A 15,767-nucleotide genomic window follows, 5' to 3' on the forward strand; every position below is an offset into this window, starting at 1 on the left:
TGTTTTTGCATTGTGGCTTCCATCATCACGGACCATTGGTCATGTTGGCTGGGTTTAAAGGAAGATGGAACCAAATATTCTTCTTCTTCATTCGTTCAGTCATTTCCGACTCTTCGTGACCTCATGGACCAGTCTACACCAGAGCTCCCTGTCGGCCGTCGCTGCCCCCAGTTCCTTCAAGTTGAAGCCAGTCACTTCAAGGATACCATCCACTTCAAATATTATCAAATATTACCAAATATTATCTGAAATTTTATGCCAGGCTTACAATTTTCTGGATTGACCACCAGTTTTTTCCTTAGTTTCCCTGCTGCAGTTGACTGGTAGAGACTAAATTTTGCTTCCCTGCTTCTTTGTTCAGTTCCTTAAAGTGCATAAACAAAAATAAATATTTATACAATGCAGCAATTGTGCTCCAAAAGACCACAAAGATGCCATCTGAAATAATACTTGAGGAAAACATATCATAATGGAGATGCCACCACCGAGAAGGCTCTCTGACTGGTGGCTACCTGATTTACCACATTTGCTGCAGGCAACCACAGCAAGTCCATAAAAGATCCTAAGATTTGTGTGGGTTACTTGGCCCTGAAGTGGTTAGAGATTTGAAGATTAAAATCGGCACTGAAAATGGGCCTGGAGACAATTATGACAGAGGACATGTCTAAAACCACTAGTGTCATTTAGTACTCTTGTGGCCTCATATTGAACCAGTTGCAGCTCAGAGGAATTTAATAGTGTTTTGAAAGCTTGCAGTAGAAATTGGCTTTCTGATAACTTTAGTCAGAATATCATGTAACACTTATCTTCAGTTATTCTTTTGAATTGTCTGTTTGCTTGCCTGTTTTTACATTAGCTCCTTGAAGCTGAAACCATGCGCCACATATTCACGAACAATTACCTCCTGTGCAATGAAATCAGTGAGCGTGTGGTGCAGCACTTTGTGCACTCCATAGAGACTCATGGCCGCCATGTGGAATATCTCCGCTTTCTCCAAACCATTGTGAAAGCAGATGGAAAATATGTCAAGAAGTGCCAAGACATGGTCATGACTGAGGTATGTTAAGTCAGCTGCACTGCATATATATGATGCATGCACTTTCTCTTGGGCTATGAATCACTCTATCTCCCATGTCTGCATGTTATTTGTACTTTGGTGAGGCACCAAATCCCTTTGGTGAGGGATTTGTACTTTGGTGAGGCACTATAGTTTTATAGTTCTCTGGCTGACAGTTCTAAATGCCAGAGAACTATAGTGTTTCACCTAAACTGCGAATCCCCAGAATCCATAGAATGAAACCTTGGCATTAATAGTGGATTGTAGCACCATAACAGTGTATTGTGAAAGGGCCACTGGAGTTATTGTCCTCATCACTTTGCATTATAATTAACTGTTGCTACATATGAGTAAAGAAAGAGTAGGTGAACGTATATGACATATTTCTACTGTTGAATTTCATCTTCAGTGATAGTTTAATGCAAAAAAGTGATGCTGACATATTTCATGGTGTGACTCCTCTGCCCATGGGATCGGTATCTGCAGTTTTATCCACATCCAACAAAATGTTGTTGTTGTTGTTACTATTTTATTGCTTACTCTCCTCTCATCACTGCTTGAGATGGCTTACAACAATGTTGGCTGGGTTCGCTCTAGACACTCTATGTTCACTCTAGACATTTTCTAGGTTCTCTATCATGACTTTATGATATTCCTAGGCCAGAGATCCTTCATTTCAATAGTGGGTTAAACTGTTGAGCTGCTGAACTTGCTGACTGAAAGGTCAGTGGTTCGAATCCGAGGAGTGGGCTGAGCTCCTGCTGTTAGTCCCAGCTTCTAGAAACCTAGCAGTTCGAAAACATGCAAATATGAGTAGATCAATAGATCTCCAGCGGGAAAGTAACGGGGTTCCGTGCAGTAATGTCAGTCACATGACCTTGGAGGCATCTATGGACAACACTAGCTCTTTGGCTTAAAAATGTAGATGAGCATCAACCCCCAGAGTTGGACATGATTAGACTTAATGTCAGGGGAAAACCTTTACTTTTACCTATTGTCCATCTATGCAGAATTTGGGAATGTATCCTTCTGATGTGGGAGTCATACTGTATCACCACGTCTCAGGGTGGCAAGCAACACCAGACTTATATTTCAACAGTGGAGGGAAACAAAGACATTAAAAAAGATTGCAAGAATGAGTAGTGGGCAAAAGTTGTTTCTCATACCCACTAATGGTGCGATCATAGACTTAGCAGTAGAATATTTGTCAAACAAAAAAACTGTAACAAAATTTTGATCTGAATCACATTTGATTACGGCATTTGCATGTCAAGTATGCACAAGTAGACTGCACTTTTTGACTCGATATTACAGAAAGCATCCAAATACAACAATGGAAAAATACACCAGAATGTTAAAAAAAAATACAGATTTTAGGATATGGCAGTGCAGAACTGAGGAGAGGGAACTACACAGAAGACAGGAATACGAAAGGTAGAATCCATCCAAAGTAACTGAATACCTCTAAATCCCATTATTTTCAATAGGATGGCTAATCTTATCCTTACTTTTATTGCTTTATTGCTTATATGTTTAGATTGTTTATACTTTGATCAGATGTATTTTATTGTTTACCTGTGTGGCATTGAATTTTTGCTGGATTTGTAAGCCGCCTTGAGTCCCCTTCGAGGTTGAGAAAGGCGGGGTAGAAATGAAGTAAATAAATAAATAAATAAATAAATAAATTACTTCCTCCAACAAAATGAAGGACTTAAGCAATGTTCTTAAATCCTGACCATTGAACAAGCTAAGTAGGGCTTTTGGGAGTTGGAGGCCAAAACAGATTGAGAAAGCCTGAGCATGCTTTAAATCAACCCTGACTATTAGTAAGCTATAATAAAATAAAGAGCCTGGTCTAGCTATGAATAGACATAACAGACATAAGTTGAAACCAAACTGACAACATACATTATTGGAAAACTGCATATCAAAATTCATAAAGATGTGAGTTCCAAAGAATGAACTGCATTTGTGTTTGCTTGTGGGTTTGAAATGTGCAAATTTGGTAAATGCAAGCTGAACATATTTCTCCCCTATCCCTAGAGGCACATAGCTTCTGTGGCAATAAGTGAGTGGTTTTCAGGATATTGGTATGCCATCACCAGTTTGGTTTTCATACTGATCCTTTGACAAATGCAATTGTTGGTTAGAGTTTTTTAGTCCGGTCATGTGGTATTACATGTGTTGTTAAGGAAATGTTTTTAAGAAACGAGGAAAAAACATGGAGCCATTAAACTGAATAAGTCTTTTTTAAATCCATTCAGCTAGCCAATGGGGGTGAAGATGTGCTGGTGTTTTATAATGACAGAGCATCATTCCCAATCCTCCTTCAAATGATGTGCTCTGAGCGAGAGCGAGTGGATGAAAGCGGATCTCTGGCTTACCACATCACCCTGGTAGAATTGCTAGCTGCATGTACAGAAGGGAAGAATGTCTATACAGAGATTAAATGTAATTCCCTCCTTCCACTGGATGACATAGTGAGAGTGGTGACTCATGATGACTGCATACCTGAGGTAAGCTAGACTTAATAGCACAGCAAGTGAAGAATAATCATGAGCACATTTTCTCTGCCTCTGGGGGGAAGAAAGCAACAACATGCTGAGTTAAGCTGGGCCAAAAATAGCCTCAGAGGGTCTGGTATGCATTAAACTGTTTTCCATAAAGAGGTACATCATGACATTTGAGAGAAGCGAACTATTAACTGAAATACTGGATGGTTGATTTGTTCCTTCACCTTAATATGACACCTAGGTATGATTTAGAAACAATGGTCCCCTGGATCCAGAGCAACCCCAAAAGGGGGGCCCCAGATGGAGATGCCATGCATTTGAAAAAGGAGAAGGAAACCTCTTCAGAAGAGGAATGACATATGGGGGAAGCTGTTACATCCAGGGGTGGGCAGGGATGGAGAAGGACTGATGAAGCCAGGAATCCAGGCATCACTGCAGCATAGTCTGCATATGCCTAGGTTTAATTTATTTGCCCTTATCCAGTCCATTACTTACATTGGTTAGCTGCCATTAGATAGGAAAGAGAGATAACGTTGGATGTTATCAGCATACTGGTGACACCAAACTCCAAAACTCCAAATAACCTCTCCTAGTGGTTTCATCTTTAAACTTTGTGGAAGCTGAAACAGCATCCTGAAGAATTCCACAAATCCCCCAGCACCACCTTCTTAGTCATCCCTCCAAGAAATATTGGAATCACTGGAGAACAGTGCCCCCAATTCCATCCCAGACCGTTGACAGATATTGGACCTTATTACATTGGTATATAATCTGTTTATATGAGTATGCATCCAATATTTTTTTTAGGACTGGATGCATACTGTATTGAGATGGGATGCAAACTCTCCTCATCACACCTGATTATAATGATTCTTATGATTTGAAATTCTGCGCTTTGACTCATCACACCACGGAAGACTGGTTCCTCCCAATCAATTCAGAACACCCCCTACATCACTCTATGACCTTCTAAAAAGTATTGTTGTCAATGGGATGCATACAAATTTTCCTATACACACAAAAACAGCACTTCAGCAACGGAAGAATCGATAGTATTTCAGAAAACACAATTAGAACTCCATCTGCAAATAATCAGTTTCTGTGATGCTTTGCAGACGGATTCCGATGGAATACTGACAGGAAGGGGCAAATAACATGTGATGGGACCCATTTGAAATCATTCTGTCTCAGAAACTGAGTATTTCCTAATGTGATAAGTTCCATTGTGTGTATTTGTGAAAAGACTCTGATAATGATTTTGTTTTACATGGCTGTCTTTATTGATGTTTTAGGTGAAGATTGCATATGTGAATTTTGTCAATCATTGCTATGTGGACACTGAGGTGGAAATGAAGGAAATCTATACCAGTAATCATATCTGGAAACTATTTGAGAACTTTCTTGTGGATATGGCAAGGGTAAACATTTATGTCTTACTCAGTAGAAAAGAAGTGTTATGGTGTGCAATGTTTTTGATTCAACTGGTGTTTATTTATAACTGCCTTTTTAAAATGCACCAGACACTAGAATCAGTAAAGTAAATTGTAAGTATGTAAAGAGATCTTCTAGCACCTTAGGCCCTTCCTACATTGCATAAAATCCAGATTATCAAAGCAGATAATCCACATTATCTGCTTTGAACTGGATTATATGAGACTACACTGCCATATAATCTAGTTCAAAGCAGATTATCTGGATTTTATATGGCAGAATAGATGGGGTTTAGAGACTGAGAGAATCAAGTTGGTAGTACTACCTCCTCAGATGCATGGATTGAAATGCTTAGGATCCAACATTTATAGGCAGACTGTGTTTTTTGAAATCCCAGCAGAAATGCAAAAATATGGGTATGGTGATGAGGTGACAAGTTCAGTATTAACTATAGCCATTTGAGGACAAGGAGAGAAGGGAAGATATTACCTAAAGGCAAATTGAGTAGATAATCATAAAAATGGCAGAGAGGGTTATGGGAATATAGCGTGATGCTGGCTGGGAACCAGAAAGAAGATATGGATAAACTGGCCAAGAGGGCCCTCATGAGGCTTGGGAGTTAACTAGTGTTATAATATGTGTACTGTGCCAGAAAACCATTGTTCAACTTGCTCTCAATTAACTAAAATTTGTGGAAATATTCAAATTCTGCTGTTTCTCTTTCCAATCTTCCTTTTAACCTTTTTTTTTTGTTCAAGGATACTTGTTCTTCCTCAGTAGATGTTACAGACCATTATTTTCTTTATTTCTTTGAGTAGTTACCTATAGAGTACATAGTGCGTTGAATGGAAATAAGTGCATTCCTGCACTTTGGAAAATAACACTATTTGTTACAATATGCCCGAGGAATACATTTTGCCATTGTATTCCAAAACACCTTTGCATAATGACTAATTGAACACACAAATGTTCATGCTTCAGTGTGCAAAAAAGAGAAGTGCATATGTAGCCAGAGCTGCCCTGGATATTCAGAGAAGACCTGTTCTGCCGATTGTTTTTTGCAGGGTATAGAGAATGCTCTTTTACCATTTAAGCTACCATGCTACCATGACTGCAGCAAGGAAAAAAAGAGTTCTGAACAGCTCTGCACAGTTGCTTCTCATTGAACTATAGTATGATTGTGTATGACTTCGGCTACAGTTACCAGATAAATATTGACTGAGCATCAAGCAAGGATGGGGAATTTCCCGGTATACAATGTCTCAATGAAAGGGAACATTTTGCCGGTGTTCATAAATATTGTCACAGGCAAGAGCTTCCAAAAGCCATTTAAAAATGTTTGGCGTTTTTCCAAGGGTTTGAAATTATAACAAATCTAAACCCACAGCCTGACAAGCAGGAGAAAAGACTTCTGTTTACCCTTATAGCAGTCAACAATGCGCCAGAACAAAAGTGAGTCTGCAGGCCAGAGCTACAACCAGTCTTTGTTGCTCAAACTGAGGAGCAAGCCTGGCACAAAATCACCATTATGGTCTTGACAGTATAAGCTGAATTGATTAGGCTTGTTGGTTCAAGTAGAGTTCCTTTCCTGGAACTTAAGTAAAACTTAGACTACATGTATAATGTAGAATTAATGCAGTGACAAAAGAGAACAGTATGGTATCTCTGGTAGGATAGACTTCCATTGGGCTAAGAAGACCTTACCGTGGTGACTACAACTGATATTGGATTTTTATTATGTCAAAAGTTAAGGCCCTGACAGTCCAAAATTCACTAGTTGAACCAAGCACCTGCTTCCTGTACAGTTGAACACTAAGAATTTCGCAGTACTCCAAAAGATGCATTATTTTGTGATAATTCATTTATTCATTCAATAAAATTTTATTCTATCCAATTTGTCATCAATCCGTTCCTTTGGGCTTCACATAAATCTACCATTTGCCAAAATATACAATCCTATGCTTTTTTTTTCAATTTCTGGTCTGCCCAAGATCTCCAGTTTGTTAATCAACATGTCCATCGGTTGTCTTTTGTTCATGCTATAGACCCTACCCATCTTTTTGCCCCATAGATTTCATTGACCGTGTCACACACCCCAGTTCTTTGAACCAGCTCTTTGTTGCTGACTTTATTTCTTAGTAGCTTGGGGACCCGGTGGTGCCCAGGCTATTAGAAGAGGACATTGTTTCTTTTGGGATGTTAGTAATATCACTGAAGTTTCAGTTTCAGGCTGAAAAAGCTCCCCTCGCCTTATACCTGGGTGAGATTCCTGGTGGGAGGGCATGGGGATGAAAGAAGAGCCCTTTCCCCATGCCTTCCCGCCAGGACCGTCACCTCTCCTCCTCCCTCACCCCTAACACGCCTTGCCCTCCTCCAAACCCAAGGTGGAGTGAGACTGCAGACAAACCCCACCACGGTGGCTTCATCTTCCGCTGCTGGCACCAGGGAAGGTGTGCGCAGGGCGAGGGAGAAAGAAGGAAAGGCCTTAAACATTAATACGATGATAAATGCTATAGATAATTAGCAAATGTTACCGAGATGTGATCTCTTAATCTTTAAATGTGATACATACATCCTCAAGTTTCAAATGCCTATAATACTGGATGCTGGAAGTGTATGTGTGTGTGTGTGTGTGTGTGTGTGTGTGTAATAATAAATCCCAAGAAGGACATTGCTGGTATTCTCAGGAAAATTGTTAACCATAAAATTAAAGACAGAGTGGTACTGCCAGGACGTCCTCTATTTGCCAGGAAGTGGCCCATGAACCAAAGTGCATTTTGTAGCACATATCCAGTTATGCTTTATCATAAAATCTTATTGTTTGCCACTATGGCTTTCACAGTTGCAGAATGTGTATAACGCAATGAGAATTGGGGCATTCTGTTGTCCTCAACCCGGTAGAGAGACTCACTTGGAACCGGATTTAAGTACAGTAGAGTCTCACTTATCCAACGTTCTGGATTATCCAACGCATTTTTGTAGTCAATGTTTTCAATACATCATGATATTTTGGTGCTAAATTCGTAAATACAGTAATTACTACATAGCATTACTACGTATTGAACTACTTTTTCTGTCAAATTTGTTATATAACATGATGTTTTGATGCTTAATTTGCAAAATCATAACCTAATTTGATGTTTAATAGGCTTTTCCTTAATCCCTCCTTATTATCCAACATATTTGCTTATCCAACATTCTGCCGGCCCGTTTATGTTGGATAAGTGAGACTCTACTGTATCGGTTTTAGACATGTATATAAGCAGGGCCGGTTTAACCCATACGGCCGCTGAAGCGCCCGCCTCGGGCGCACGCCGCTAGGGGCGCTGTCGAGGCGTCGACAGCGCCCCCGTAGCGCCGCCGATGCTGCCGCTGCGCCGCCGCCGTTTGGCTCAACGGCCTTGCAGCCTGGGCTCAACACAGGCGCAGATCGCCAGCCGATCTGCGCCTGCGTTGAGCAGGCAGGGAGGAAATGGGCGATCTGTCCCGTGCGCACGCGCGCGGGGCAGATCGCCCATTTCCATGCTGCCTGCTCAACGCAGGCGCAGATCGGCTGACGATCTGCGCCTGCGTTGAGCAGGCAGCATGGAAATGGGCGATCTGCCCCGCGCGCGTGCGCACGGGACAGATCGCCCATTTCCTCCCTGCCTGCTCAACGCAGGCACAGATCGGCTGGCGATCTGTGCCTGCGTTGAGCAGGCAGGGAGGAAATGGGCGATCTGTCCCGTGCGCACGCGCGCGGGGCAGATCGCCCGTTTCCATGGTGCCTGCTCAACGCAGGCACAGATCGGCTGGCGATCTGTGCCTGCGTTGAGCAGGCAGGGAGGAAATGGGCGATCTGTCCCGTGCGCACGCGCGCGGGGCAGATCGCCCATTTCCATGGTGCCTGCTCAACGCAGGCACAGATCGCCAGCTGATCTGTGCCTGCGTTGAGCAGGTAGGGCGGAAATGGGTGATCTGTCCTGTGCGCATGCGTGCAGGGCAGATCGCCCATTTCCACGGAGCCTGCTTTCTCGGTGATTGAGGTTTTTTGGGGGGGGGGGCACCAAAATCCTTTTTCGCTTACACTTGAAAATTTCCTTGGGCCGGCTCTGTATATAAGACCCAGGAAATCAGCTTTTACTCATGTGTATTATTCTCAGGGATGCATGAAAAATGTGTCTGATAATATGTACCTTATTTCATTGTATAATAGCTGTCATCATATGATAGTTGCACCCCCTCTCTTTGGAGGTGCCAAAATGGCATTTTTGTTTCCCTCACATAATAGTCACACCTGCAGTTGACGGGTGTGACTATTATACAAGGGAACAATGTTCCGTAGTTTGGAGGGGAAGGCGATCAGGCGGATGAATTCACCCACCCAATAGTCTCTCCCTGTTCAACTTGTCTTCCTTGGCTGGCACCAATGAAAAGAGGCCACATAGCTCTCTCTCTAGTGGGTGTGAGAGTGATCCTTCACCTGGCTGCAAAATTGCTCCCCTGAATAATAATCACACTCTCTTTTTCCCCTTCAGTGAACTATAAGAAATTATTGAAACCAGATAAATGAACATGAGCTTTTATATTTCTTCTACTCATACACTTCCTTTTTTTCTGCAGGTGTGTAATACAACCACAGACAGAAAGCATGCTGATGTATCTCTGGAGAAGTATGTCACAGAACCTGTAATGAACATAATCAGCGGCTTCTTTAATTCTCCCTTTTCAGACAACAGTACAAGCCTGCAAGTAAGGACAAAAAACTCTTGCGACAAATGCCTGTTTTGGTTTCCAATGTCTTGGTGCAACAGAACATTCATGAATACATTACTTTCCACACACTTTACATGTAAAATGAATACATTCAGAAACAATGTCATATATTTTAAATAAATATTAAAATGATTAATAAAATTACATTTTTCATTAAACATTTATACTTTACCTTGCAGCTCTAAAATGAGTACCGAGGTTTTTGCATATTTGAGGGGAAAAGATTTCCAAAGGTCACAACCCAGAAATCTCCTTTTCTACATGGCTCTTCTCCAACGTCAGCTTGACATTCTCCAATTAGTATTCTGTTCTTGATACCGAGGTCCCAGAACCTCACCTCACATCAGTTTTTATTACAGGGGTACAGCATGGATTGGAACATAGAAACTAGCAAACATCAAAAATATCTGTCCATCTCACCTAATGTTATCTTTTCTGAGCACATGCATTACTTGGTTTTTTTTAACCAGGGGAAAATTTGGGCATTAAGCATGGAAGTCAAGCATGTTACTGCTGAACTTCGGCCCTTGACCTGCTTCTTTTCATTTTTCCTGACCCATGATTTATCAGAATACAGCCAGGCAGTGGGACAACCAAGCTGGAATAAATGTCTTGCATGTCAGATTCCAACAAAACTTCCCACCTGCCACACAGATCTTCCATTAAACTTTCTATTGAGCCAATAGTACAATATTAGGGAAGGTGGTAGGTGCTTTGATTTATTTCACATTTCTACTCTCATATGTAGGGGACCTTCCTGCTAATAATGACAGCAGCCACAGATGCCTACCTTGACCCATGGAGAAGAAAAGATTTCATTTGATATTGTCTTCATGGCCTAAATCAAATTCATAATCCCAATTAGAGTGGATCAATTGAATTAATTGGAACTTCGTATGTCAGCATTTAGTTGCATGGATTCTGTGTGGGCTCATCTACACTGACCTAAATAGTCAACACCACCTGTGTCCAATCCCCCAGTTTAAACTGTCATGGGAAAGCTTGAATCCTAACTTAGGGTTTGGACTTTTTTTTTCCACCTTAGGGACTGTTTGAGGTGGGCTGATCTTAGGAGAATTCAAAGATTAATTCAGTAATGTGGGAAAAATACTGCAAAGCAAAGCTGAATTGACATTATTCCAGAACTAGATATTTATTCATCCCTGGTCAGGGCCATAATGAATTAGATACTTTGGAGAGGGTTTATCTCCCATAATTGGCCACCTGAAAGAACATCATGTATTAAGACTTTGAAAAATATATTCATGTTGAATCTACACATACAGAAGAATGTTTAATGCAGTGAGATTTAAGGGAAATTATTAAACAATAATGCAGAATACAAGGCAAATTGTATTTATCTTTAAAATACTTTAAATTTTAAAATTATGTCCATTGTTTTTCTTTCAGACTCACCAGCCTGTTTTTATTCAGTTGCTACAGTCAGCGTTTAGAATTTACAACTGCACCTGGCCGAATCCAGCACAGAAATCTTCAGTGGAGTCTTGTATCAAAACTTTAGCTGAAGTTGGTAGGTTAATTAACTGTGCCTTTTAGTATATGAGTTATTGGCATGAAACTTGCTATAATTATAGAACACATTAACCATTGTTAGCCCATCAAGTTTCAGAATGTTTGACACATCCACAGATTTTTGGTGAATTTTCAAAGTTTTTACAAACAGCATTTTTTAAAAATTACAAGAACTATCTCCTTGAATGCATTACTTGGTTTTTTTTTAACCAGGGGAAAATTTGGGCATTAAGCATGGAAGCTGCTGCTAGGAAGGAAAAATCTCTCCCCTATCCTAATTGGAGCTTTCTGGTGCTGAGCACAATTCTGGGAAATGTAGCGTAGGACAGGGCATTTTGAATTCTCTGCCATAGGGCTCCTTACCTTCCCATACTACATTTCCCAGAACTCTGTGCTCTCCCAGTCTCTTTCCCAGCTCACTCAGCTTTATCCCGCCCTGCTGCTTTCCTCTCCTCATGGCAAGAGGCCATTGATTTAAAGAGGAAAGGCAGCCTTTTCGGCCTTTCCTCGTTGTGCTGAATATGAAACTGACTTTGGTAGGCAGAGTCCATTTGTTTAAGATACTTCTGTTGGAGATAAATCCATCAATAGGTAATTTCACATGAAACCATAATTTTTAATACTTCCAGCTCTGAACTGGGAAAAATTCAGCCTGATGCAGAACTTTCAAATTCATCACAAGTTCTAGTTAATTTGAGATTCAGTGACATTTTTAGACAAATCCTGCTATTTTTTATACTCTGGGTTTGTGTTACATATTTTCAAAAGCTTTCCAAACTTGAGCGACAAAGCAACATGGTTGTGAATAATTCAGTGCACAACTTTTAACAGAAATTGACACATGCTGAAAAATAAAGTAGGTAATGACAATTAAAAATAAATATTTATGTTCATATTTGTTTGCCAATATTTCAAAATGGGAACATGTGTTTCATGTTGTTTTTGAATCATGAAAGGTGGAAGCAACGAAAGATACATTTCCTGTAAGCTACAAGGAAATAAACAAAAGTTTTGTTTACAGCTTTAAGCTTCAATTCTGACCTCTGACAGTTGATTCAAATCTTAATTACAAATAGAATTATACATTTTAAGAATCATTCAGAACAAAGGAACATTTTCCCCTTTGGCTTTCTTTGTGATATATTTAATTAGCTGGAAGTCTTTGAAAAATCATCAACCATGTTGGCTGCTTAGCGGTTGATGGAAAAAAACCCTGCTAACTTCAGATGATGTCGGGAAGAAATGTAGGAATGTGATCATTTACTCTTCGTACTCTACACATGATACGTTTATTCCTAGTTGTACATGAACTCTACATATAGAGTATTTAATTGAGGAAAAATAGCGTTCTCCTGTAACATTCCAGTTATTTAAAAATGTCACATTAAATTGAATTAATAGGCCCACTTTCCTTTACTATTGCCAAATCCTTATCAGGTGTAGCTGTAGTAAGTTAAACACCAAGAGTATAAATACCTATTTAAAAACAATGCAATAAAATTAAGCAGTTGGAAGAATAAATATGAGTAACTGTCACTCACACAACAGATGCTTTGAAATAAATCAGGTCAGTTAGTTAATGCTGAAGAAGACAAATGGAGGGTGAAAGGAACAAACTAAAAAAAATTATCTCATAGTTTTGTTGTTTATTTCTTGGAAGTTTTCCTGGCATTATATACTCTGATAAAGTTTGCCATAGCCTTCCTATCAGACTTAGTGTGATTTGTTGAGTTACCAAGCAGGCCAAGCAGGGTTTCAAAACCTATGACTTCAGCAGATAGAACTGGAGAAAATAAAGTGGGGGAAGTCATCTTCTTGCATATAGAATCATCATTTTGCGTGGGATTCCATCTCTAAAGAAGACAAAGAATGTTCATACCCCGATTACACAGGATTGCCTCCTCCCGCCTCTACCATCCACTTAGAGGAGACATGAGACATCATTCTTAAGATACCACTTCCATGGGCTCCTTTACTTTCCCTCTCAGTCTTGTTATTCTAGAGGAGACTCAAGGCACTGTTCTTAAGATAGACATCATTTCTATGGGCTGCTTTACTTTTCCTCTTAATCCTTTTAACCTGGAGCAGTGGTTCTTAACTGTGGGTCCCCAGGTGTTTTGTCCTACAACTCCTAGAAATCCCAGCCAGTTTACTAGCTGTTAGGATTTCTGGAAGGCCAAAACATCTGGGGACCCACAGGTTGAGAACCACTGATCTAGAGGATACTCAAGGCAAAGTATGGTTGTCTACTCTGGCTTTCTTTTTTGTTTGCAAAATTTTTAATACGTTTTTATTAAGTGAATTAATGGCATACAGAATATGAGAAAGAAAAACATTTAAAGATAACCAAATACACATAATACAGAAACCCCCACCCATGACTTCTAGCACTACTCGGTGTGAAACTAATGTCTCAACCCCCCCTACACTTATCCTACATTTATAAATTCCCCTTGTGACTTTGAAATCTATTTTTGCCTTATTTTCTTTTCTAGCCTCCATTCTTAACAAATCTTCATTGCTTCCTCCCTGCAATGCTTGGCCATTTAAATATATTTTAATCATTTTTCACTCCAGTCCTTTAGCAATAGCTCTTTTTCTCTTTTCCAAGATTTTGCTATTATTATTCTTGCTGCAACAAAACTGCATTAACAGATTTCTACATCTTCTTTACTGATTTTTTTCACCAAACAGCCCTAAGAGGCACATCTCTGGATGTTTCCTAACCTTTTTAGTGATCATATTATTTGTTTCTTTAATCGCCTTTCCCCAAACAGTTTGTACTAGCTTGCAAGTCCACTAGGCATAAAAAGGTTCCTTTCTGTACTTTACATCTCCAACAATCTCCCTAGTGAGATTTGTCTATTTTAGCTATTATCTCATGTGTTACATAGCTTCTATAAAACATTTTATAAATGATCTCTCTAATAGATCCTGCTATTGAGAATTTAAATTTTCTTTCTCATAAATATTCCCCATTATCTAACTCAGTATTTTCCCCCAAAACCTTTAGCCCACAAGATCATTACTGTTTTTATTCAATTATCCTCTAGGTTGTACTCTAATATGTATTTATATAATCTGGAAGCTCGTCCCTTATTTGTCTTCTCTAAAATATTCTCCCATTCCTATTTTCTTTTAGTGAATCCTACTTTATTATCTTGTTAAAATATATAATATAATTGGTGGTAGCGAAGCCAATAATTTATCCCTCACTCTTCTCTTCCTTTTAATCTCCAGTCCTCTTTTTCTTTAATTAAGTACTCTCGATAGGTTCTCATTTCCTCATTAAAATGGATTTAATGTTGCTTCCAGGGGCTTTCTTCACGGAATTCCTTGTCACCATTGGGTAGCACTCCATGAATACAGAGCAACAATAGTAACTGGGTTTTATCAGATGAGACTTTTATCATGTCTAAACATTCACAGCACAAACTATGGTTTTTAAACTCGTTGAATTATATTTTTTTAATTCTGGTTTGTCATATGGTTCGCTAGGTGATAGTTAGTTGTGGCATTAAATCTATTTCTATTTATACAATAAAAGTGAAAATATGTTTGTGTGTGTATATCTATGCTTGTGGGCAATTTCCAAGACAACTCCCACTTCCAGAGACCATTGTGCTTTCCACTGTCTATTAAACCTGGTTTTGTTGAGTTCACCTCACATCCAGAGAATACTCTGAACCTAACCAGTGATGGATCTCAATCACACTTAGCACACATAGCCAACATGACCAACTTTGAATACTGCCAGGGTTTAGTGGAAATTGACCCACAATGTTGGGAGTTCACCCACAATCAAAGAGCACTGTGAACCCAATCGACAATGGATCTGGACCACACATGGCACACATACTCAACATAGCCAACTCTGAATATTGGCAGGGTTTGGGGGGAATGATCCACGATGTTGGGAATTATAATAACTTATGTGTTTTGTTATTGAAGCATTCATCAAAAACAAAAGCAAACGAGGACTATTTCTTATAAATAGCATTACAACAGATCTAATCCAGGCATTGCTGGAGACCTAAGCTAGTCTATAATAAACGTCAAAGTTGGTATGTATGTGGGTATGTTTGTGGGCGATTTCCAAGACTGCTCCCATTTTCAGAGAGCCCTGTGACTCCCACTGATGATGGATCTGAACCAAGTTTGGCATACAGATCTCCCCATGACCAACATAAAATACTGGAGGCGTTTGTGGGGGGACTGACCCTGGATTTTGGGAGTAATAGTTCATCCTGCATCAAGAGAGCTCTATGACTCCATGAACAATGCGGCACATATACCTAGCATGAACAACTTTTAAGTACTGGTTGGGGTTGGAGGTAATTAATCTTGGATGTTGGGAGTATTGTTCACCTGCATCCATAGAGCACTATGAACCCAGGCAACAATGGATCTGGACCAAACCTGGCACACATACCCATCATGCCCAACTTTGAATATTGTCAGGGTTTGAGGTGAATTGA

At 39.8% G+C, this 15,767-nt stretch overlaps 1 protein-coding gene across 3 annotated transcripts in view; it reads left to right on the forward strand.

Annotated features, from left to right (window-relative positions):
• The window catches only part of itpr2 (inositol 1,4,5-trisphosphate receptor type 2), a 277,201-nt gene that overhangs the window by 126,369 nt on the left and 135,065 nt on the right, over window positions 1-15,767 (forward strand). For all 3 annotated transcript variants that reach the window (XM_003221489.4, XM_062981778.1, XM_062981777.1), the window contains 5 exons: window positions 857-1,057; window positions 3,322-3,573; window positions 4,863-4,988; window positions 9,604-9,732; window positions 11,167-11,287. In XM_003221489.4, the coding sequence (XP_003221537.1) occupies window positions 857-1,057; window positions 3,322-3,573; window positions 4,863-4,988; window positions 9,604-9,732; window positions 11,167-11,287 (829 nt within the window). The remainder of the gene's footprint in view (window positions 1-856; window positions 1,058-3,321; window positions 3,574-4,862; window positions 4,989-9,603; window positions 9,733-11,166; window positions 11,288-15,767) is intronic.

This window comes from Anolis carolinensis, chromosome 5, assembly GCF_035594765.1.
Source record: "Anolis carolinensis isolate JA03-04 chromosome 5, rAnoCar3.1.pri, whole genome shotgun sequence".
In the NCBI taxonomy this organism is placed as follows: domain Eukaryota; kingdom Metazoa; phylum Chordata; class Lepidosauria; order Squamata; family Dactyloidae; genus Anolis; species Anolis carolinensis.